This window comes from Mobula birostris, unplaced genomic scaffold (genome assembly GCF_030028105.1).
Source record: "Mobula birostris isolate sMobBir1 unplaced genomic scaffold, sMobBir1.hap1 scaffold_2426, whole genome shotgun sequence".
In the NCBI taxonomy this organism is placed as follows: Eukaryota; Metazoa; Chordata; class Chondrichthyes; order Myliobatiformes; family Myliobatidae; genus Mobula; species Mobula birostris.
The window spans coordinates 34129-55790 of record NW_027275476.1 but is presented as its reverse complement, the minus strand read 5'-3'; the positions used below and the strand labels follow the sequence as shown (position 1 = coordinate 55790).

The 21662-nt window shown below is 58.6% G+C and overlaps 1 protein-coding gene across 1 annotated transcript in view; it reads right to left on the bottom strand.

The window, feature by feature from the left end:
- Positions 1–10721: 10721 nt before the first annotated feature.
- LOC140192742 (uncharacterized) overlaps positions 10722–21662 on the bottom strand; it is a gene marked incomplete at both ends in the record, with an annotated part of 34688 nt that continues 23747 nt past the window's right edge. Inside the window, 2 exons of the mRNA XM_072250250.1 lie at positions 10722–10808; positions 13952–13999. Of these exons, the coding sequence (XP_072106351.1) occupies positions 10722–10808; positions 13952–13999 (135 nt within the window). The remainder of the gene's footprint in view (positions 10809–13951; positions 14000–21662) is intronic.

Sequence of the window (21662 nt, the reverse complement as noted above, 5' to 3'; positions counted from 1 at the left end):
AGGAGTGTGACGTGTTGGAAGATTGAGTGTGACGTGGTGGAGAGAGGGAGCAGTGTGACGTGGTGGAGAGAGGGAGTGTGACGTGGTGGAGCGAGGGAGGAGTGTGACGTGGTGGAGAGAGAGAGTGTGACGTGATGGAGAGAGGGAGGAGTGTGACGTGGTGGAGAGAGGGAGGGTGACGTGATGGAGAGAGGGAGGAGTGTGACGTGGTGGAGAGAGGGAGTGCGTCGTGGTGGAGAGGAGGAGTGTGTCGTGGTGGAGAGAGGGAGGAGTGTGACGCAGTGCAGAGATCGAGGTGTGTGACGCGGTGGATAGAGGGAGTATGACGTAGTGGGGAGAGGGAGGAGTGTGACGTGGTGGAGAGAGTGAGGAGTGTGACGTGGTGGAGAGAGGGAGTGTGACGTGGTGGAGAGAGTGAGGAGTGTGACATGGTGGAGAGAGGGAGGTGTGTCGGTGGTGGAGAGAGGGAGTGTGACGTGGTGGAGAGAGGGATGAGTGTGACGTTGTGGAGAGAGGTAGAATTGTGACGTGGTGGAGAGAGGGAGGAGTGTTAAGTGGTGGAGAGCGGTGGTGTGATGTGGTGGATAGAGGGATGAGTGTGACGTGGTGGAGAGAGGGAGTGTGACGTGCTGGAGAGAGGGAGGAGTGTGACGTGTTGGAAGATTGAGTGTGACGTGGTGGAGAGAGGGAGCAGTGTGACGTGGTGGAGAGAGGGAGTGTGACGTGGTGGAGCGAGGGAGGAGTGTGACGTGCTGGAGAGAGGGAGTGTGATGTGGTGGAGAGAGGGAGGAGTGTGACATTGTGGAGAGAGAGAGTGTGACGTGGTGGAGAGAGGGAGAAGTGTGACATGGTGGAGAGAGGGAGGAGGGTCACGTGCTGGAGAGAGGGAGCAGTGTGACATGTTGGGAGAGGGGTTGTGACGTGGTGGAGAGAGGGAGCAGTGTGACGTGGTGGAGAGAGGGAGTGTGACGTGGTGGAGCGAGGGAGGAGTGTGACGTGGTGGAGAGAGAGAGTGTGACGTGATGGAGAGAGGGAGGAGTGTGACGTGGTGGAGAGAGGGAGGGTGACGTGGTGGAGAGGGTGAGTGTGTCGTGGTGGAGAGAGGGAGTGCGACGTGGTGAAGAGAGGGAGGAGTGTGACGTGGTGGAGAGAGGGAGTGCGTCGTGGTGGAGAGGTGGAGTGTGTCGTGGTGGAGAGAGGGAGGAGTGTGACGCAGTGCAGAGATCGAGGAGTGTGATGCGGTGGATAGAGGGAGTGTGATGTGGTGGGGAGAGGGAGGAGTGTGACGTGGGGGAGAGAATGAGGAGTGTGACGTGGTGGAGAGAGGGAGTGTGACGTGGTGGAGAGAGGGAGGTGTGTGACATGGTGGAGAGAGGGAGGAGTGTCTTTGGTGGAGAGAGGGAGTGTGATGTGCTGTGGAGATGGAGGAGTGTGACGTGGTGGAGAGAGGGAGTGTGATGTGCTGGGGAGATAAAGGAGTGTGACATGGTGGAAAGTGGGAGGAGTGTGAAGTGGTGGAGAGAGGTGGTGTGACGTGGTGGATAGAGGGTTGTGTGTGACGTGTTGGGAGAGGGGGTGTGACGTGGTGTAGAGAGGGAGTGTGACGTGGTGGCGAGAGGGAGCAGTGTGATGTGGTGGAGAGAGGGAGTGTGACATGGTGGAGAGAGGGAGAAGTGTGACGTGGTGGAGAGAGGGAGGAGTGTGAAGTGGAGAGATGTGGTGTGACGTGGTGGATAGTGGGATGAGTGTGACGTGGTGGAGAGAGGGAGTGTGACGTGCTGGAGAGAGGGAGCAGTGTGACGTGTTGGGAGAGGGGTGGTGACGTGGTGTGGAGAGGGAGTGTGACGTGGTGGCGAGAGGGAGCAGTGTGACGTGGTGGAAAGAGGAAGTGTGACGTGGTGCAGCGAGGGAGGAGTGTGACGTGGTGGAGAGAGTGAGGAGTGTGACATGGTGGAGAGAGGGAGGTGTGTCGGTGGTGAGAGAGAGGGAGTGTGACGTGGTGGAGAGAGGGATGAGTGTGACGTTGTGGAGAGAGGTAGAATTGTGACGTGGTGGAGAGAGGGAGGAGTGTTAAGTGGTGGAGAGCGGTGGTGTGATGTGGTGGATAGAGGGATGAGTGTGACGTGGTGGAGAGAGGGAGTGTGACGTGCTGGAGAGAGGGAGGAGTGTGACGTGTTGGAAGATTGAGTGTGACGTGGTGGAGAGAGGGAGCAGTGTGACGTGGTGGAGAGAGGGAGTGTGACGTGGTGGAGCGAGGGAGGAGTGTGACGTGGTGGAGAGAGAGAGTGTGACGTGATGGAGAGAGGGAGGAGTGTGACGTGGTGGAGAGAGGGAGGGTGACGTGATGGAGAGAGGGAGGAGTGTGACGTGGTGGAGAGAGGGAGTGCGTCGTGGTGGAGAGGAGGAGTGTGTCGTGGTGGAGAGAGGGAGGAGTGTGACGCAGTGCAGAGATCGAGGTGTGTGACGCGGTGGATAGAGGGAGTATGACGTAGTGGGGAGAGGGAGGAGTGTGACGTGGTGGAGAGAGTGAGGAGTGTGACGTGGTGGAGAGAGGGAGTGTGACGTGGTGGAGAGAGTGAGGAGTGTGACATGGTGGAGAGAGGGAGGTGTGTCGGTGGTGGAGAGAGGGAGTGTGACGTGGTGGAGAGAGGGATGAGTGTGACGTTGTGGAGAGAGGTAGAATTGTGACGTGGTGGAGAGAGGGAGGAGTGTTAAGTGGTGGAGAGCGGTGGTGTGATGTGGTGGATAGAGGGATGAGTGTGACGTGGTGGAGAGAGGGAGTGTGACGTGCTGGAGAGAGGGAGGAGTGTGACGTGTTGGAAGATTGAGTGTGACGTGGTGGAGAGAGGGAGCAGTGTGACGTGGTGGAGAGAGGGAGTGTGACGTGGTGGAGCGAGGGAGGAGTGTGACGTGCTGGAGAGAGGGAGTGTGATGTGGTGGAGAGAGGGAGGAGTGTGACATTGTGGAGAGAGAGAGTGTGACGTGGTGGAGAGAGGGAGAAGTGTGACATGGTGGAGAGAGGGAGGAGGGTCACGTGCTGGAGAGAGGGAGCAGTGTGACATGTTGGGAGAGGGGTTGTGACGTGGTGGAGAGAGGGAGCAGTGTGACGTGGTGGAGAGAGGGAGTGTGACGTGGTGGAGCGAGGGAGGAGTGTGACGTGGTGGAGAGAGAGAGTGTGACGTGATGGAGAGAGGGAGGAGTGTGACGTGGTGGAGAGAGGGAGGGTGACGTGGTGGAGAGGGTGAGTGTGTCGTGGTGGAGAGAGGGAGTGCGACGTGGTGAAGAGAGGGAGGAGTGTGACGTGGTGGAGAGAGGGAGTGCGTCGTGGTGGAGAGGTGGAGTGTGTCGTGGTGGAGAGAGGGAGGAGTGTGACGCAGTGCAGAGATCGAGGAGTGTGATGCGGTGGATAGAGGGAGTGTGATGTGGTGGGGAGAGGGAGGAGTGTGACGTGGGGGAGAGAATGAGGAGTGTGACGTGGTGGAGAGAGGGAGTGTGACGTGGTGGAGAGAGGGAGGTGTGTGACATGGTGGAGAGAGGGAGGAGTGTCTTTGGTGGAGAGAGGGAGTGTGATGTGCTGTGGAGATGGAGGAGTGTGACGTGGTGGAGAGAGGGAGTGTGATGTGCTGGGGAGATAAAGGAGTGTGACATGGTGGAAAGTGGGAGGAGTGTGAAGTGGTGGAGAGAGGTGGTGTGACGTGGTGGATAGAGGGTTGTGTGTGACGTGTTGGGAGAGGGGGTGTGACGTGGTGTAGAGAGGGAGTGTGACGTGGTGGCGAGAGGGAGCAGTGTGATGTGGTGGAGAGAGGGAGTGTGACATGGTGGAGAGAGGGAGAAGTGTGACGTGGTGGAGAGAGGGAGGAGTGTGAAGTGGAGAGATGTGGTGTGACGTGGTGGATAGTGGGATGAGTGTGACGTGGTGGAGAGAGGGAGTGTGACGTGCTGGAGAGAGGGAGCAGTGTGACGTGTTGGGAGAGGGGTGGTGACGTGGTGTGGAGAGGGAGTGTGACGTGGTGGCGAGAGGGAGCAGTGTGACGTGGTGGAAAGAGGAAGTGTGACGTGGTGCAGCGAGGGAGGAGTGTGACGTGGTGGAGAGAGTGAGGAGTGTGACATGGTGGAGAGAGGGAGGTGTGTCGGTGGTGGAGAGAGGGAGTGTGACGTGGTGGAGAGAGGGATGAGTGTGACGTTGTGGAGAGAGGTAGAATTGTGACGTGGTGGAGAGAGGGAGGAGTGTTAAGTGGTGGAGAGCGGTGGTGTGATGTGGTGGATAGAGGGATGAGTGTGACGTGGTGGAGAGAGGGAGTGTGACGTGCTGGAGAGAGGGAGGAGTGTGACGTGTTGGAAGATTGAGTGTGACGTGGTGGAGAGAGGGAGCAGTGTGACGTGGTGGAGAGAGGGAGTGTGACGTGGTGGAGCGAGGGAGGAGTGTGACGTGGTGGAGAGAGAGAGTGTGACGTGATGGAGAGAGGGAGGAGTGTGACGTGGTGGAGAGAGGGAGGGTGACGTGATGGAGAGAGGGAGGAGTGTGACGTGGTGGAGAGAGGGAGTGCGTCGTGGTGGAGAGGAGGAGTGTGTCGTGGTGGAGAGAGGGAGGAGTGTGACGCAGTGCAGAGATCGAGGTGTGTGACGCGGTGGATAGAGGGAGTATGACGTAGTGGGGAGAGGGAGGAGTGTGACGTGGTGGAGAGAGTGAGGAGTGTGACGTGGTGGAGAGAGGGAGTGTGACGTGGTGGAGAGAGTGAGGAGTGTGACATGGTGGAGAGAGGGAGGTGTGTCGGTGGTGGAGAGAGGGAGTGTGACGTGGTGGAGAGAGGGATGAGTGTGACGTTGTGGAGAGAGGTAGAATTGTGACGTGGTGGAGAGAGGGAGGAGTGTTAAGTGGTGGAGAGCGGTGGTGTGATGTGGTGGATAGAGGGATGAGTGTGACATGTTGGGAGAGGGGTTGTGACGTGGTGGAGAGAGGGAGCAGTGTGACGTGGTGGAGAGAGGGAGTGTGACGTGGTGGAGCGAGGGAGGAGTGTGACGTGCTGGAGAGAGGGAGTGTGATGAGGTGGAGAGAGGGAGGAGTGTGACATGGTGGAGAGAGAGAGTGTGACGTGGTGGAGAGAGGGAGAAGTGTGACATGGTGGAGAGAGGGAGGAGTGTCACGTGCTGGAGAGAGGGAGCAGTGTGACATGTTGGGAGAGGGGTTGTGACGTGGTGGAGCGAGGGAGCAGTGTGACGTGGTGGAGAGAGGGAGTGTGACGTGGTGGAGCGAGGGAGGAGTGTGACGTGGTGGAGAGAGAGAGTGTGACGTGATGGAGAGAGGGAGGAGTGTGATGTGGTGGAGAGAGGGAGGGTGACGTGGTGGACAGGGTGAGTGTGTCGTGGTTGAGAGAGGGAGTGTGACGTGATGGAGAGAGGGAGGAGTGTGACGTGGTGGAGAGAGGGAGTGCGTCGTGGTGGAGAGGAGGAGTGTGTCGTGGTGGAGAGAGGGAGGAGTGTGACGCAGTGCAGAGATCGAGGTGTGTGACGCGGTGGATAGAGGGAGTATGACGTAGTGGGGAGAGGGAGGAGTGTGACGTGGTGGAGAGAGTGAGGAGTGTGACGTGGTGGAGAGAGGGAGTGTGACGTGGTGGAGAGAGTGAGGAGTGTGACGTGGAGAGAGGGAGTGTGACGTGGTGGAGAGAGGGAGGTGTGTGACATGGTGGAGAGAGGGAGGTGTGTCGGTGGTGGAGAGAGGGATTGTGACGTGGTGGAGAGAGGGATGAGTGTGACGTTGTGGAGAGAGGTAGAATTGTGACGTGGTGGAGAGAGGGAGGAGTGTTGAGTGGTGGAGAGCGGTGGTGTGATGTGGTGGATAGAGGGATGAGTGTGACGTGGTGGAGAGAGGGAGTGTGACATGCTGGAGAGAGGGAGGAGTGTGACGTGTTGGAAGATTGATTGTGACGTGGTGGAGAGAGGGAGCAGTGTGACGTGGTGGAGAGAGGGAGTGTGATGTGGTGGAGCGAGGGAGGAGTGTGACGTGCTGGAGAGAGGGAGGAGTGTCAGTGGTGGAGAGAGGGAGAGTGACGTGCTGTGGAGATGGAGGAGTGTGACGTGGTGGAGAGAGGGAGTGTGACGTGCTGGGGAGATAAAGGAGTGTGACATGGTGGAAAGAGAGGGGAGTGTGAAGTGGTGGAGAGAGGTGGTGTGACGTGGTGGATAGAGGGATGAGTGTGACGTGTTGGGAGGGGGTGTGACGTGGTGTAGAGAGGGAGTGTGACGTGCTGGAGAGAGGGAGTGTGACGTGGTGGAGCGAGGGAGGAATGTGACGTGCTGGAGAGAGGGAGTGTGACGTGGTGGAGAGAGGGAGAAGTGTGACGTGGTGGAGAGAGGGAGGAGTGTGAAGTGGTGGAGAGATGTGGTGTGACGTGGTGGATAGAGGGATGAGTGTGACGTGGTGGAGAGAGGGAGTGTGACGTGCTGGAGACAGGGAGCAGTGTGACGTGTTGGGAGAGGGGTTGTGACGTGGTGTAGAGAGGGAGTGTGACGTGGTGGTGAGAGGGAGCAGTGTGACGTGGTAGAGAGAGGGAGGAGTGTGACGTGATGGAGAGAGAGAGTGTGATGTGGTGGAGAGAGGGAGGAGTGTGACGTGGTGGAGAGAGGTGGTGTGACGTGGTGGAGAGAGGGAGCAGTGTGACGTGGTGGAGCGAGGGAGGAGTGTGACGTGGTGGAGAGAGAGAGTGTGACCTGGTGGAGAGAGGGAGGAGTGTGACGTGGTGGAGAGAGGTTGGGTGACGTGTTGGGAGGGGGAGTGTGTCGTGGTGGAGAGAGGGAGTGTGACGTGGTGAAGAGAGGGAGGAGTGTGACGTATTGGAGAGAGGGAGTGCGTCGTGGTGGAGAGGAGGAGTGTGTCGTGGTGGAGAGAGGGAGAAGTGTGACACAGTGCAGAGATCGAGTTGTGTGACGCGGTGGACAGAGGGAGTATGACTTACTGGGGAGAGGGAGGAGTGTGACGTGGTGTAGAGAGCAAGTGTGACGTGGTGGAGAGAGTGAGGAGTGTGACGTGGTGGAGAGAGGGAGTTTTACGTGGCTGAGAGAGGGAGGTGTGTGACATGGTGGAGAGAGGGAGGTGTGTCAGTGGTGGAGAGAGGGAGTGTGACGTGCTGTGGGGTTGGAGGAGTGTGACGTGGTGGAGAGAGGGAGGAGTGTGACGTGGTGGAGAGAGGGAGTGCGTCGTGGTGGAGAGGAGGAGTGTGTCGTGGTGGAGAGAGGGAGGAGTGTGACGCAGTGAAGAGATCGAGGTGTGTGACGCGGTGGATAGAGGGAGTATGACGTAGTGGGGAGAGGGAGGAGTGTGACGTGCTGGAGAGAGGCAGTGTGACGTGGTGGAGAGAGGGAGGTGTGTGACATGGTGGAGAGAGGGAGGAGTGTCAGTGGTGGAGAGAGGGAGTGTGACGTGCTGTGGGGTTGGAGGAATGTGACGTGGTGGAGAGAGGGAGGAGTGTGACGTGGTGGAGAGAGGGAGTGCGTCGTGGTGGAGAGGAGGAGTGTGTCGTGGTGGAGAGAGGGAGGAGTATGACGCAGTGAAGAGATCGAGGTGTGTGACGCGGTGGATAGAGGGAGTATGACGTAGTGGGGAGAGGGAGGAGTGTGACGTGGTGGAGAGAGCGAGTGTGACGTGGTGGAGAGAGGGTGGTGTGTGACATGGTGGAGAGAGGGAGGTGTGTCGGTGGTGGAGAGAGGGAGTGTGACGTGCTGTGGGGATGGAGGAGTGTGACGTGGTGGAGAGAGGGAGTGTGACGTGGTGGAGAGAGGGATGAGTGTGACGTTGTGGAGAGAGGTAGAATTGTGACGTGGTGGAGAGAGGGAGGAGTGTGAAGTGGTGGAGAGAGGTGGTGTGACGTGGTGGATAGAGGGATGAGTGTGACGTGGTGGAGAGAGGGAGTGTGACGTGCTGGAGAGAGGGAGGAGTGTGACGTGTTGGGAGAGGGTGTGTGACGTGGTGTAGAGAGGGAGTGTTACGTGGTGGAGAGAGGGAGCAGTGTGACGTGGTGGAGAGAGGGAGTGTGACGTGGAGGAGCGAGGGAGGAGTGTGATGTGCTGGAGAGAGAGAGTGTGACGTGGTGGAGAGAGTGAGGAGTGTGACGTGGTGGAGAGAGAGAGTGTGACGTGGTGGAGAGAGGGAGAAGTGTGACATGGTGGAGAGAGGGAGGAGTGTGACGTGGTGGAGAGAGGGGGCCGACGTGGTGGATAGGAGGATGAGTGTGACGTGGTGGAGAGGGGGAGTGTGACGTGCTGGAGAGAGGGAAGAGTGTGACATGTTGGGAGAGGGAGTGTGACGTGGTGGAGAGCGTGAATCTGACCTGGTGGAGAGAGAGTGTGTGACGTTGTGAAGAGAGGGAGAGGAGTGTGACGTGATGGAGAGGGGGAGCTGTGTGACGTGGTGAAGAGAGCGAGCAGTGTCACGTGGTGGAGAGAGGGAGTGTGACGTGGAGAGAGGGAGTGTGTCGTGGTTGAGAGAGGGAGGAGTGTGACGCGGTGGATAGAGGGAGTCTGACGTAGTGGGGAGAAGGAGGAGTGTGACGTGGTGGAAGAGAGCGAGTGTGACGTGGTGGAGAGAGTGAGGAGTGTGAAGTGGTGGAGAGAGCGAGTGTGACGTGGTGGAGAGAGGGAGGTGTGTGACATGGTGGAGAGAGGGAGGTGTGTCAGTGGTGGAGAGAGGGAGTGTGACGTGGTGGAGAGAGTGAGTCTGACCTTCTGGAGAGAGAGAGTGTGACATTGTGAAGAGAGGGAGGAGTGTGACGTGGTGTAGAGGGGAGCTGTGTGACGTGGTGAAGAGAGCGAGCAGTGTCACATGGTGGAGAGAGGTAGTGTGACGTGGTGGAGAGAGGGAGGAGTAGACGTGGTGGAGAGAAGAAGGAGTGTGACGTGGTGGAGAGAGTGTGTGTGATGTTGTGGAGAGAGGGAGGAGTGTGACGTGGTGAAGAGAGGGTGTGTGATGTGGTGGAGAGAGGGAGTGTGACATGGCGAAGAGAGGGAGGAGTGTGACCTGGCGGAGAGAGGGTGTGTGATGTGGTGGTGAGAGGGCGGAGTGTGACGTAATGGAGAGAGGGAGGAGTGTGACGTGGTGGAGAGAGGAGGAGTGTCAGTGGTGGAGAGAGGGAGTGTGACGTGCTGTGGAGATGGAGGAGTGTGACGTGGTGGAGCGAGGGAGTGTGACATGCTGGGAGATAAAGGAGAGTGACATGGTGGAAAGAGGAGGAGTGTGAAGTGGTGGAGAGAGGTGGTGTGACGTGGTGGATAGAGGGATGAGTGTGACGTGTTGGGAGAGGGGTTGTGACGTGGTGTCGAGAGGGAGTGTGACGTGCTGTAGAGAGGGAGCAGTGTGACGTGTTGGAGAGGGGTTGTGACGTGGTGTAGAGAGGGAGTGTGACGTGGTGGCGAGAGGGAGCAGTGTGACGTGGTGGAGAGAGGGAGTGTGACGTGGTGGAGCGAGAGAGGAGTGTGACGTGGTGGAGAGAGGGAGGAGTGTGACGTGGTGGAGAGAGGTAGGGTGACGTGGTGGAGAGGGGGAGTGTATCGTGGGTGGAGAGAGGGAGTGTGACATGATGGAGAGAGGGAGGAGTGTGACGTGGTGGAGAGAGGGAGTGCGTCGTGGTGGAGAGGAGGAGTGTGTCGTGGTGGAGAGAGGGAGGAGTGTGACGCAGTGCAGAGATCGAGGTGTGTGACGCGGTGGATAGAGGGAGTATGACGTAGTGGGGAGAGGGAGGAGTGTGACGTGGTGGAGAGAGGGAGTGTGACGTGGTGGAGAGAGGGAGGTGTGTGACATGGTGGAGAGAGGGAGGTGTGTCGGTGGTGGAGAGAGGGAGTGTGACGTGCTGTGGGGATGGAGGAGTGTTACGTGGTGGAGAGAGGGAGTGTGACGTGGTGGAGAGAGGGACGAGTGTGACGTTGTGGAGAGAGGTAGAATTGTGACGTGGTGGAGAGAGGGAGGAGTGTGACGTGGTGGAGAGCGGGAGCTGTGTGACGTTGCGAAGAGAGCGAGCAGTGTCACGTGGTGGAGAGAGGTAGTGCGACGTGGAGAGAGGGAGTGTGTCGTGGTTGAGAGAGGGAGGAGTGTGACGCGGTGCAGAGAGGGAGGAGTGTGACGTTGTGGTGAGAGGGAGGAGTGTGACGCGGTGCAGAAAGGGAGTATGACGTGGTGCAGAGAGGGAGGGTGATGTGGTGGAGAGGGGGAGTGTGTCGTGGTGGAGAGAGGGAGTGTGATGTGGTGAAGAGAGGGAGGAGTGTGATGTGGTGGAGAGAGGGAGTGCGTCGTGGTGGAGAGGAGGAGTGTCTCGTGGTGGAGAGAGGGAGGAGTGTGACACAGTGCAGAGATCGAGGAGTGTGACGCGGTGCAGAGAGGGAATATGATGTGGTGAAGAGAGGGAGGATGAAGTAGTGGAGAGAGCGAGGAGTGTGACGTGGTGGAGAGAGGGATGAGTGTGACATGGTGGAGAGAGGGTGGAGTGTCAGTGGTTGATAGAGGGAGTGTGAGGTGGTGGGGAGAGGGAGGTGTGTGACATTTTGGACAGAGGTAGCAGTGTGACGTGGTGGAGAGATGGAGTGTGACATGGTGGAGAGATGGCGTGTGACGTGGTGAGAGAGAGGGAGTGTGACGTGGTGGAGACAGGGAGAAGTGTGACGTGGTGGAGAGAGGGAGGAGTGTGACGTGGTGGAGAGAGGGAGTGTGATGTCGTGGAGAGAGGGAGTAGTGTGACATTGTTGAGAGAGGGAGGAGTGTGATGTGGTGGAGAGAGCGAGTGTGACGTGGTGGAGAGAGGGAGGAGTGTGACGTGGTGGATAGAGGCAGTGTGACGTGCTGGAGAGAGGGGGGCGTGTGATGGTGTCGAGAGAGGGAGTGTGTCATGGTGGAGAGAGGACTGTGACGTGGTGGAGAGAGGTACGAGTGTGACGTGGTGGAGAGAGGGAGTGTGACGTGGTGGAGAGAGGGAGGAGTGTGACAATGTGGAGAGAGGGAGTGTGACGTGGTGGAGAGAGGGAGGAGTGTGACGTGGTGTAGAGAGGAAGTTTGACGTGGTGGAGAGAGGGAGTGTGACGTGGTGGAGAGAGGTACGAGTGTGACGTGGTGGAGAGAGGGAGTGTGACGTGGTGGAGAGAGGGAGGAGTGTGACAATGTGGAGAGAGGGAGTGTGACGTGGTGGAGAGAGGGAGGAGTGTGACGTGGTGTAGAGAGGAAGTTTGACGTGGTGGAGAGAGGGAGTGTGACGTGGTGGAGAGAGGGATGAGTGTGACGTTGTGGAGAGAGGTAGAATTGTGACCTGGTGGATAGAGGGAGTGTGACGTGCTGGAGATAGGGAGGATTGTGACGTGTTGGGAGAGGGTGTGTGACGTGGTGGAGAGAGGGAGCAGTGTGACGTGGTAGAGAGAGGGAGTGTGACGTGGTGGAGCGAGGGAGGAGTGTGACGTGCTGGAGAGAGGGAGTGTGACGTGGTGGAGACAGGGAGAAGTGTGACGTGGTGGAGAGAGGGAGGAGTGTGACGTGGTGGAGAGAGGGAGTGTGATGTTGTGGAGAGAGGGAGTAGTGTGACGTTGTTGAGAGAGGGAGGAGTGTGATGTGGTGGAGACAGCGAGTGTGACGTGGTGGAGAGAGGGAGGAGTGTGACGTGGTGGATAGAGGCAGTGTGACGTGCTGGAGAGAGGGAGGAGTGTGATGGTGTCGAGAGAGGGAGTGTGTCATGGTGGAGAGAGGGAGTGTGACGTGGTGGAGAGAGGTACGAGTGTGACGTGGTGGAGAGAGGGAGTGTGACGTGGTGGAGAGAGGGAGGAGTGTGACAATGTGGAGAGAGGGAGTGTGACGTGGTGGAGAGAGGGAGGAGTGTGACGTGGTGTAGAGAGGGAGTTTGACGTGGTGGAGAGAGGGAGTGTGACGTGGTGGAGAGAGGGACGAGTGTGACGTTGTGGAGAGAGGTAGAATTGTGACCTGGTGGATAGAGGGAGTGTGACGTGCTGGAGATAGGGAGGATTGTGACGTGTTGGGAGAGGGTGTGTGACGTGGTGTAGAGAGGGAGTGTGACGTGGTAGAGAGAGGGAGTGTGACGTGGTGGAGCGAGGGAGGAGTGTGACGTGCTGGAGAGAGTGAGTGTGACGTGGTGGAGAGAGGGAGGAGTGTGATGTGGTGGAGAGAGAGAGTGTGACGTGGTGGAGAGAGGGAGAAGTGTGACATGGTGGAGAGAGGGAGGAGTGTGACGTGGTGGAGAGAGGGGTCTGACGTGGTGGATAGGGGGATGAGTGTGACGTGGTGGAGAGGGGGAGTGTGACGTGCTGGAGAGAGGGAAGAGTGTGACGTGTTGGGAGAGGGAGTGTGACGTGGTGGAGAGAGTGAGTCTGACCTGGTGGAGAGAGAGCGTGTGACGTTGTGAAGAGAGGGAGGAGTGTGACGTGGTGGAGAGGGGGAGCTGTGTGACGTGGTGAAGAGAGCGAGCAGTGTCACGTGGTGAAGAGAGGGTGTGTGACGTGGTGGAGAGAGGGAGTGTGACGTGCTGGAGAGAGGGAGGAGTGTGACGTGTTGGAAGATTGAGTGTGACGTGGTGGAGAGAGGGAGCAGTGTGACGTGGTGGAGAGAGGGAGTGTGACGTGGTGGAGCGAGGGAGGAGTGTGACGTGCTGGAGAGAGGGAGTGTGATGTGGTGGAGAGTGGGAGGAGTGTGACATTGTGGAGAGAGAGAGTGTGACGTGGTGGAGAGAGGGAGAAGTGTGACATGGTGGAGAGAGGGAGGAGTGTCACGTGCTGGAGAGAGGGAGCAGTGTGACATGTTGGGAGAGGGGTTGTGACGTGGTGGAGAGAGGGAGCAGTGTGACGTGGTGGAGAGAGGGAGTGTGACGTGGTGGAGCGAGGGAGGAGTGTGACGTGGTGGAGAGAGAGAGTGTGACGTGATGGAGAGAGGGAGGAGTGTGACGTGGTGGAGAGAGGGAGGGTGACGTGGTGGAGAGGGTGAGTGTGTCGTGGTGGAGAGAGGGAGTGCGACGTGGTGAAGAGAGGGAGGAGTGTGATGTGGTGGAGAGAGGGAGTGCGTCGTGGTGGAGAGGTGGAGTGTGTCGTGGTGGAGAGAGGGAGGAGTGTGACGCAGTGCAGAGATCAAGGAGTGTGATGCGGTGGATAGAGGGAGTGTGATGTGGTGGGGAGAGGGAGGAGTGTGACGTTGGGGAGAGAATGAGGAGTGTGACGTGGTGGAGAGAGGGAGTGTGACGTGGTGGAGAGAGGGAGGTGTGTGACATGGTGGAGAGAGGGAGGAGTGTCTTTGGTGGAGAGAGGGAGTGTGATGTGCTGTGGAGATGGAGGAGTGTGACGTGGTGGAGAGAGGGAGTGTGATGTGCTGGGGAGATAAAGGAGTGTGACATGGTGGAAAGTGGGAGGAGTGTGAAGTGGTGGAGAGAGGTGGTGTGACGTGGTGGATAGAGGGTTGTGTGTGACGTGTTGGGAGAGGGGGTGTGACGTGGTGTAGAGAGGGAGTGTGACGTGGTGGCGAGAGGGAGCAGTGTGATGTGGTGGAGAGAGGGAGTGTGACATGGTGGAGAGAGGGAGAAGTGTGACGTGGTGGAGAGAGGGAGGAGTGTGAAGTGGAGAGATGTGGTGTGACGTGGTGGATAGTGGGATGAGTGTGACGTGGTGGAGAGAGGGAGTGTGACGTGCTGGAGAGAGGGAGCAGTGTGACGTGTTGGGAGAGGGGTGGTGACGTGGTGTAGAGAGGGAGTGTGACGTGGTGGAGAGAGGGAGTGTGACGTGGTGGAGAGAGGGATGAGTGTGACGTTGTGGAGAGAGGTAGAATTGTGACCTGGTGGATAGAGGGAGTGTGACGTGCTGGAGATAGGGAGGATTGTGACGTGTTGGGAGAGGGTGTGTGACGTGGTGTAGAGAGGGAGTGTGACGTGGTAGAGAGAGGGAGTGTGACGTGGTGGAGCGAGGGAGGAGTGTGACGTGCTGGAGAGAGGGAGTGTGACGTGGTGGAGAGAGGGAGGAGTGTGACGTGGTGGAGAGAGAGAGTGTGACGTGGTGGAGAGAGGGAGAAGTGTGACATGGTGGAGAGAGGGAGGAGTGTGACGTGGTGGAGAGAGGGGTCTGACGTGGTGGATAGGGGGATGAGTGTGACGTGGTGGAGAGGGGGAGTGTGACGTGCTGGAGAGAGGGAAGAGTGTGACGTGTTGGGAGAGGGAGTGTGACGTGGTGGAGAGAGTGAGTCTGACCTGGTGGAGAGAGAGCGTGTGACGTTGTGAAGAGAGGGAGGAGTGTGACGTGGTGGAGAGGGGGAGCTGTGTGACGTGGTGAAGAGAGCGAGCAGTGTCACGTGGTGAAGAGAGGGTGTGTGACGTGGTGGAGAGAGGGAGTGTGACGTGCTGGAGAGAGGGAGGAGTGTGACGTGTTGGAAGATTGAGTGTGACGTGGTGGAGAGAGGGAGCAGTGTGACGTGGTGGAGAGAGGGAGTGTGACGTGGTGGAGCGAGGGAGGAGTGTGACGTGCTGGAGAGAGGGAGTGTGATGTGGTGGAGAGAGGGAGGAGTGTGACATTGTGGAGAGAGAGAGTGTGACGTGGTGGTGAGAGGGAGAAGTGTGACATGGTGGAGAGAGGGAGGAGTGTCACGTGCTGGAGAGAGGGAGCAGTGTGACATGTTGGGAGAGGGGTTGTGACGTGGTGGAGAGAGGGAGCAGTGTGACGTGGTGGAGAGAGGGAGTGTGACGTGGTGGAGCGAGGGAGGAGTGTGACGTGGTGGAGAGAGAGAGTGTGACGTGATGGAGAGAGGGAGGAGTGTGACGTGGTGGAGAGAGGGAGGGTGACGTGGTGGAGAGGGTGAGTGTGTCGTGGTGGAGAGAGGGAGTGCGACGTGGTGAAGAGAGGGAGGAGTGTGACGTGGTGGAGAGAGGGACTGCGTCGTGGTGGAGAGGTGGAGTGTGTCGTGGTGGAGAGAGGGAGGAGTGTGACGCAGTGCAGAGATCGAGGAGTGTGATGCGGTGGATAGAGGGAGTGTGATGTGGTGGGGAGAGGGAGGAGTGTGACATTGGGGAGAGAATGAGGAGTGTGACGTGGTGGAGAGAGGGAGTGTGACGTGGTGGAGAGAGGGAGGTGTGTGACATGGTGGAGAGAGGGAGGAGTGTCTTTGGTGGAGAGAGGGAGTGTGATGTGCTGTGGAGATGGAGGAGTGTGACGTGGTGGAGAGAGGGAGTGTGATGTGCTGGGGAGATAAAGGAGTGTGACATGGTGGAAAGTGGGAGGAGTGTGAAGTGGTGGAGAGAGGTGGTGTGACGTGGTGGATAGAGGGTTGTGTGTGACGTGTTGGGAGAGGGGGTGTGACGTGGTGTAGAGAGGGAGTGTGACGTGGTGGCGAGAGGGAGCAGTGTGATGTGGTGGAGAGAGGGAGTGTGACATGGTGGAGAGAGGGAGAAGTGTGACGTGGTGGAGAGAGGGAGGAGTGTGAAGTGGAGAGATGTGGTGTGACGTGTTGGATAGTGGGATGAGTGTGACGTGGTGGAGAGAGGGAGTGTGACGTGCTGGAGAGAGGGAGCAGTGTGACGTGTTGGGAGAGGGGTGGTGACGTGGTGTAGAGAGGGAGTGTGACGTGGTGGCGAGAGGGAGCAGTGTGACGTGGTGGAAAGAGGAAGTGTGACGTGGTGCAGCGAGGGAGGAGTGTGACGTGGTGGAGAGAGGGATGAGTGTGACGTGGTGGAGAGAGGGAGTGTGACGTGCTGGAGAGAGGGAGGAGTGTGACGTGTTGGAAGATTGAGTGTGACGTGGTGGAGAGAGGGAGCAGTGTGACGTGGTGGAGAGAGTGAGTGTGACGTGGTGGAGCGAGGGAGGAGTGTGACGTGCTGGAGAGAGGGAGTGTGATGTGGTGGAGAGAGGGAGGAGTGTGACATTGTGGAGAGAGAGAGTGTGACGTGGTGGAGAGAGGGAGAAGTGTGACATGGTGGAGAGAGGGAGGAGTGTCACGTGCTGGAGAGAGGGAGCAGTGTGACATGTTGGGAGAGGGGTTGTGACGTGGTGGAGAGAGGGAGCAGTGTGACGTGGTGGAGAGAGGGAGTGTGACGTGGTGGAGCGAGGGAGGAGTGTGACGTGCTGGAGAGAGGGAGTGTGATGTGGTGGAGAGAGGGAGGAGTGTGACATGGTGGAGAGAGAGAGTGTGACGTGGTGGAGAGAGGGAGAAGTGTGACATGGTGGAGAGAGGGAGGAGTGTCACGTGCTGGAGAGAGGGAGCAGTGTGACATGTTGGGAGAGGGGTTGTGACGTGGTGGAGAGAGGGAGCAGTGTGACGTGGTGGAGAGAGGGAGTGTGACGTGGTGGAGCGAGGGAGGAGTGTGACGTGGTGGAGAGAGAGAGTGTGACGTGATGGAGAGAGGGAGGAGTGTGATGTGGTGGAGAGAGGGAGGGTGACGTGGTGGACAGGGTGAGTGTGTCGTGGTGGAGAGAGGGAGTGTGACGTGATGGAGAGAGGGAGGAGTGTGACGTGGTGGAGAGAGGGAGTGCGTCGTGGTGGAGAGGAGGAGTGTGTCGTGGTGGAGAGAGGGAGGAGTGTGACGCAGTGCAGAGATCGTGGTGTGTGACGTGGTGGATAGAGGGAGTATGACGTAGTGGGGAGAGGGAGGAGTGTGACGTGGTGGAGAGAGTGAGGAGTGTGACGTGGTGGAGAGAGGGAGTGTGATGTGGTGGTGAGAGGGCGGAGTGTGACGTAATGGAGAGAGGGAGGAGCGTGACGTGGTGGAGAGAGGGAGGAGTGTCAGTGGTGGAGAGAGGGAGTGTGACGTGCTGTGGAGATGGAGGAGTGTGACGTGGTGGAGAGAGGGAGTGTGACGTGCTGTGGAGATGGAGGAGTGTGATGTGGTGGAGAGAGGGAGTGTGACATGGTGGAGAGAGGGAGAAGTGTGACGTGGTGGAGAGAGGGAGGAGTGTGAAGTGGAGAGATGTGGTGTGACGTGTTGGATAGTGGGATGAGTGTGACGTGGTGGAGAGAGGGAGTGTGACGTGCTGGAGAGAGGGAGCAGTGTGACGTGTTGGAAGAGGGGTGGTGACGTGGTGTAGAGAGGGAGTGTGACGTGGTGGCGAGAGGGAGCAGTGTGACGTGGTGGAAAGAGGAAGTGTGACGTGGTGCAGCGAGGGAGGAGTGTGACGTGGTGGAGAGAGAGAGTGTGACGTGGTGGAGAGAGGGATGAGTGTGACGTGGTGGAGAGAGGGAGTGTGACGTGCTGGAGAGAGGGAGGAGTGTGACGTGTTGGAAGATTGAGTGTGACGTGGTGGAGAGAGGGAGCAGTGTGACGTGGTGGAGAGAGTGAGTGTGACGTGGTGGAGCGAGGGAGGAGTGTGACGTGCTGGAGAGAGGGAGTGTGATGTGGTGGAGAGAGGGAGGAGTGTGACATTGTGGAGAGAGAGAGTGTGACGTGGTGGAGAGAGGGAGAAGTGTGACATGGTGGAGAGAGGGAGGAGTGTCACGTGCTGGAGAGAGGGAGCAGTGTGACATGTTGGGAGAGGGGTTGTGACGTGGTGGAGAGAGGGAGCAGTGTGACGTGGTGGAGAGAGGGAGTGTGACGTGGTGGAGCGAGGGAGGAGTGTGACGTGCTGGAGAGAGGGAGTGTGATGTGGTGGAGAGAGGGAGGAGTGTGACATGGTGGAGAGAGAGAGTGTGACGTGGTGGAGAGAGGGAGAAGTGTGACATGGTGGAGAGAGGGAGGAGTGTCACGTGCTGGAGAGAGGGAGCAGTGTGACATGTTGGGAGAGGGGTTGTGACGTGGTGGAGAGAGGGAGCAGTGTGACGTGGTGGAGAGAGGGAGTGTGACGTGGTGGAGCGAGGGAGGAGTGTGACGTGGTGGAGAGAGAGAGTGTGACGTGATGGAGAGAGGGAGGAGTGTGATGTGGTGGAGAGAGGGAGGGTGACGTGGTGGACAGGGTGAGTGTGTCGTGGTGGAGAGAGGGAGTGTGACGTGATGGAGAGAGGGAGGAGTGTGACGTGGTGGAGAGAGGGAGTGCGTCGTGGTGGAGAGGAGGAGTGTGTCGTGGTGTAGAGAGGGAGGAGTGTGACGCAGTGCAGAGATCGTGGTGTGTGACGTGGTGGATAGAGGGAGTATGACGTAGTGGGGAGAGGGAGGAGTGTGACGTGGTGGAGAGAGTGAGGAGTGTGACGTGGTGGAGAGAGGGAGTGTGATGTGGTGGTGAGAGGGCGGAGTGTGACGTAATGGAGAGAGGGAGGAGCGTGACGTGGTGGAGAGAGGGAGGAGTGTCAGTGGTGGAGAGAGGGAGTGTGACATGCTGTGGAGATGGAGGAGTGTGACGTGGTGGAGAGAGGGAGTGTGACGTGCTGTGGAGATGGAGGAGTGTGATGTGGTGGAGAGAGGGAGTGTGACATGGTGGAGAGAGGGAGAAGTGTGACGTGGTGGAGAGAGGGAGGAGTGTGAAGTGGAGAGATGTGGTGTGACGTGTTGGATAGTGGGATGAGTGTGACGTGGTGGAGAGAGGGAGTGTGACGTGCTGGAGAGAGGGAGCAGTGTGACGTGTTGGGAGAGGGGTGGTGACGTGGTGTAGAGAGGGAGTGTGACGTGGTGGCGAGAGGGAGCAGTGTGACGTGGTGGAAAGAGGAAGTGTGACGTGGTGCAGCGAGGGAGGAGTGTGACGTGGTGGAGAGAGAGAGTGTGACGTGGTGGAGAGAGGGATGAGTGTGACGTGGTGGAGAGAGGGAGTGTGACGTGCTGGAGAGAGGGAGGAGTGTGACGTGTTGGAAGATTGAGTGTGACGTGGTGGAGAGAGGGAGCAGTGTGACGTGGTGGAGAGAGTGAGTGTGACGTGGTGGAGCGAGGGAGGAGTGTGACGTGCTGGAGAGAGGGAGTGTGATGTGGTGGAGAGAGGGAGGAGTGTGACATTGTGGAGAGAGAGAGTGTGACGTGGTGGAGAGAGGGAGAAGTGTGACATGGTGGAGAGAGGGAGGAGTGTCACGTGCTGGAGAGAGGGAGCAGTGTGACATGTTGGGAGAGGGGTTGTGACGTGGTGGAGAGAGGGAGCAGTGTGACGTGGTGGAGAGAGGGAGTGTGACGTGGTGGAGCGAGGGAGGAGTGTGACGTGCTGGAGAGAGGGAGTGTGATGTGGTGGAGAGAGGGAGGAGTGTGACATGGTGGAGAGAGAGAGTGTGACGTGGTGGAGAGAGGGAGAAGTGTGACATGGTGGAGAGAGGGAGGAGTGTCACGTGCTGGAGAGAGGGAGCAGTGTGACATGTTGGGAGAGGGGTTGTGACGTGGTGGAGAGAGGGAGCAGTGTGACGTGGTGGAGAGAGGGAGTGTGACGTGGTGGAGCGAGGGAGGAGTGTGACGTGGTGGAGAGAGAGAGTGTGACGTGATGGAGAGAGGGAGGAGTGTGATGTGGTGGAGAGAGGGAGGGTGACGTGGTGGACAGGGTGAGTGTGTCGTGGTGGAGAGAGGGAGTGTGACGTGATGGAGAGAGGGAGGAGTGTGACGTGGTGGAGAGAGGGAGTGCGTCGTGGTGGAGAGGAGGAGTGTGTCGTGGTGTAGAGAGGGAGGAGTGTGACGCAGTGCAGAGATCGTGGTGTGTGACGTGGTGGATAGAGGGAGTATGACATAGTGGGGAGAGGGAGGAGTGTGACGTGGTGGAGAGAGTGAGGAGTGTGACGTGGTGGAGAGAGGGAGTGTGATGTGGTGGTGAGAGGGCGGAGTGTGACGTAATGGAGAGAGGGAGGAGCGTGACGTGGTGGAGAGAGGGAGGAGTGTCAGTGGTGGAGAGAGGGAGGAGTGTGACGTGGTGGAGAGAGGGAGTGTGATGTGGTGGTGAGAGGGCGGAGTGTGACGTAATGGAGAGATGGAGGAGTGTGACGTGGTGGAGAGAGGGAGTGTGACGTGCTGGGGAGATAAAGGAGTGTGACATGGTGGAAAGAGGGAGGAGTGTGAAGTGGTGGAGAGAGGTGGTGTGACGTGGTGGATAGAGGGATGATGTGACATGTTGGGAGAGGGGGTGTGACGTGGTGTAGAGAGGGAGTGTGACGTGCTGGAGAGAGGGAGGAGTGTGACGTCTTGGGAGAGGGGGTGTGACATGTTGTAGAGAGGGAGTGTGACGTGGTGGAGAGAGGGAGTGTGACGTGGTGGAGCGAGGGAGGAGTGTGACGTGCTGGAGAGAGGGAGTGTGACGTGGTGGAGAGAGGGAGAAGTGTGATGTGGTGGAGAGAGGGAGGAGTGTGAAATGGTGTAGAGATGTGGTGTGACGTGGTGGATAGAGGGATGAGTGACGTGGTGGAGAGAGGGAGTGTGACGTGCTGTAGAGAGGGAGCAGTGTGAAGTGTTGGGAGAGGGGTTGTGACGTGGTGTAGAGAGGGAGTGTGACGTGGTGGCGAGAGGGAGCAGTGTGACGTGGTGGAGAGAGGGAGTGTGACGTGGTGGAGCGAGAGAGGAGTGTGACGTGGTGGAGAGAGAGAGTGTGACGTGGTGGAGAGAGGGAGGAGTGTGACGTGGTGGAGAGAGGTAGGGTGACGTGGTGGAGAGGGGGAGTGTATCGTGGTGGAGAGAGGGAGTGTGACATGATGGAGAGAGGGTGGAGTGCGTCGTGGTGGAGAGGAGGTGTGTGTCGTGGTGGAGAGAGGGAGGAGTGTGACGCAGTGCAGAGATCGAGGTGTGTGACGCGGTGGATAGAGGGAGTATGACGTAGTGGGGAGAGGGAGGAGTGTGACGTGGTGGAGAGAGGGAGTGTGACGTGGTGGAGAGAGGGAGGTGTGTGACATGGTGGAGAGAGGGAGGTGTGTCGGTGGTGGAGAGAGGGAGTGTGACGTGCTGTGGGGATGGAGGAGTGTTACGTGGTGGAGAGAGGGAGTGTGACGTGGTGGAGAGAGGGACGAGTGTGACGTTGTGGAGAGAGGTAGAATTGTGACGTGGTGGAGAGAGGGAGGAGTGTGACGTGGTGGAGAGCGGGAGCTGTGTGACGTTGCGAAGAGTGCGAGCAGTGTCACGTGGTGGAGAGAGGTAGTGCGACGTGGAGAGAGGGAGTGTGTCGTGGTTGAGAGATGGAGGAGTGTGACGCGGTGCAGAGAGGGAGGAGTGTGACGTTGTGGTGAGAGGGAGGAGTGTGACGCGGTGCAGAAAGGGAGTATGACGTGGTGCAGAGAGGGAGGGTGATGTGGTGGAGAGGGGGAGTGTGTCGTGGTGGAGAGAGGGAGTGTGACGTGGTGAAGAGAGGGAGGAGTGTGGCGTGGTGGAGAGAGGGAGTGCGTCGTGGTGGAGAGGAGGAGTGTCTCGTGGTGGAGAGAGGGAGGAGTGTGACACAGTGCAGAGATCGAGGAGTGTGACGCGGTGCAGAGAGGGAATATGATGTGGTGAAGAGAGGGAGGATGAAGTAGTGGAGAGAGCGAGGAGTGTGACGTGGTGGAGAGAGGGATGTGTGACATGGTGGAGAGAGGGAGGAGTGTCAGTGGTGGATAGAGGGAGTGTGAGGTGGTGGGGAGTGGGAGGTGTGTGACATTTTGGACAGAGGTAGCAGTGTGACGTGGTGGAGAGATGGAGTGTGACATGGTGGAGAGATGGAGTGTGACGTGGTGAGAGAGAGGGAGTGTGACGTGGTGGAGACAGGGAGAAGTGTGACGTGGTGGAGAGAGGGAGGAGTGTGACGTGGTGGAGAGAGGGAGTGTGACGTGCTGGAGAGAGGGAGCAATGTGTCGTGTTGGGAGAGGGGTT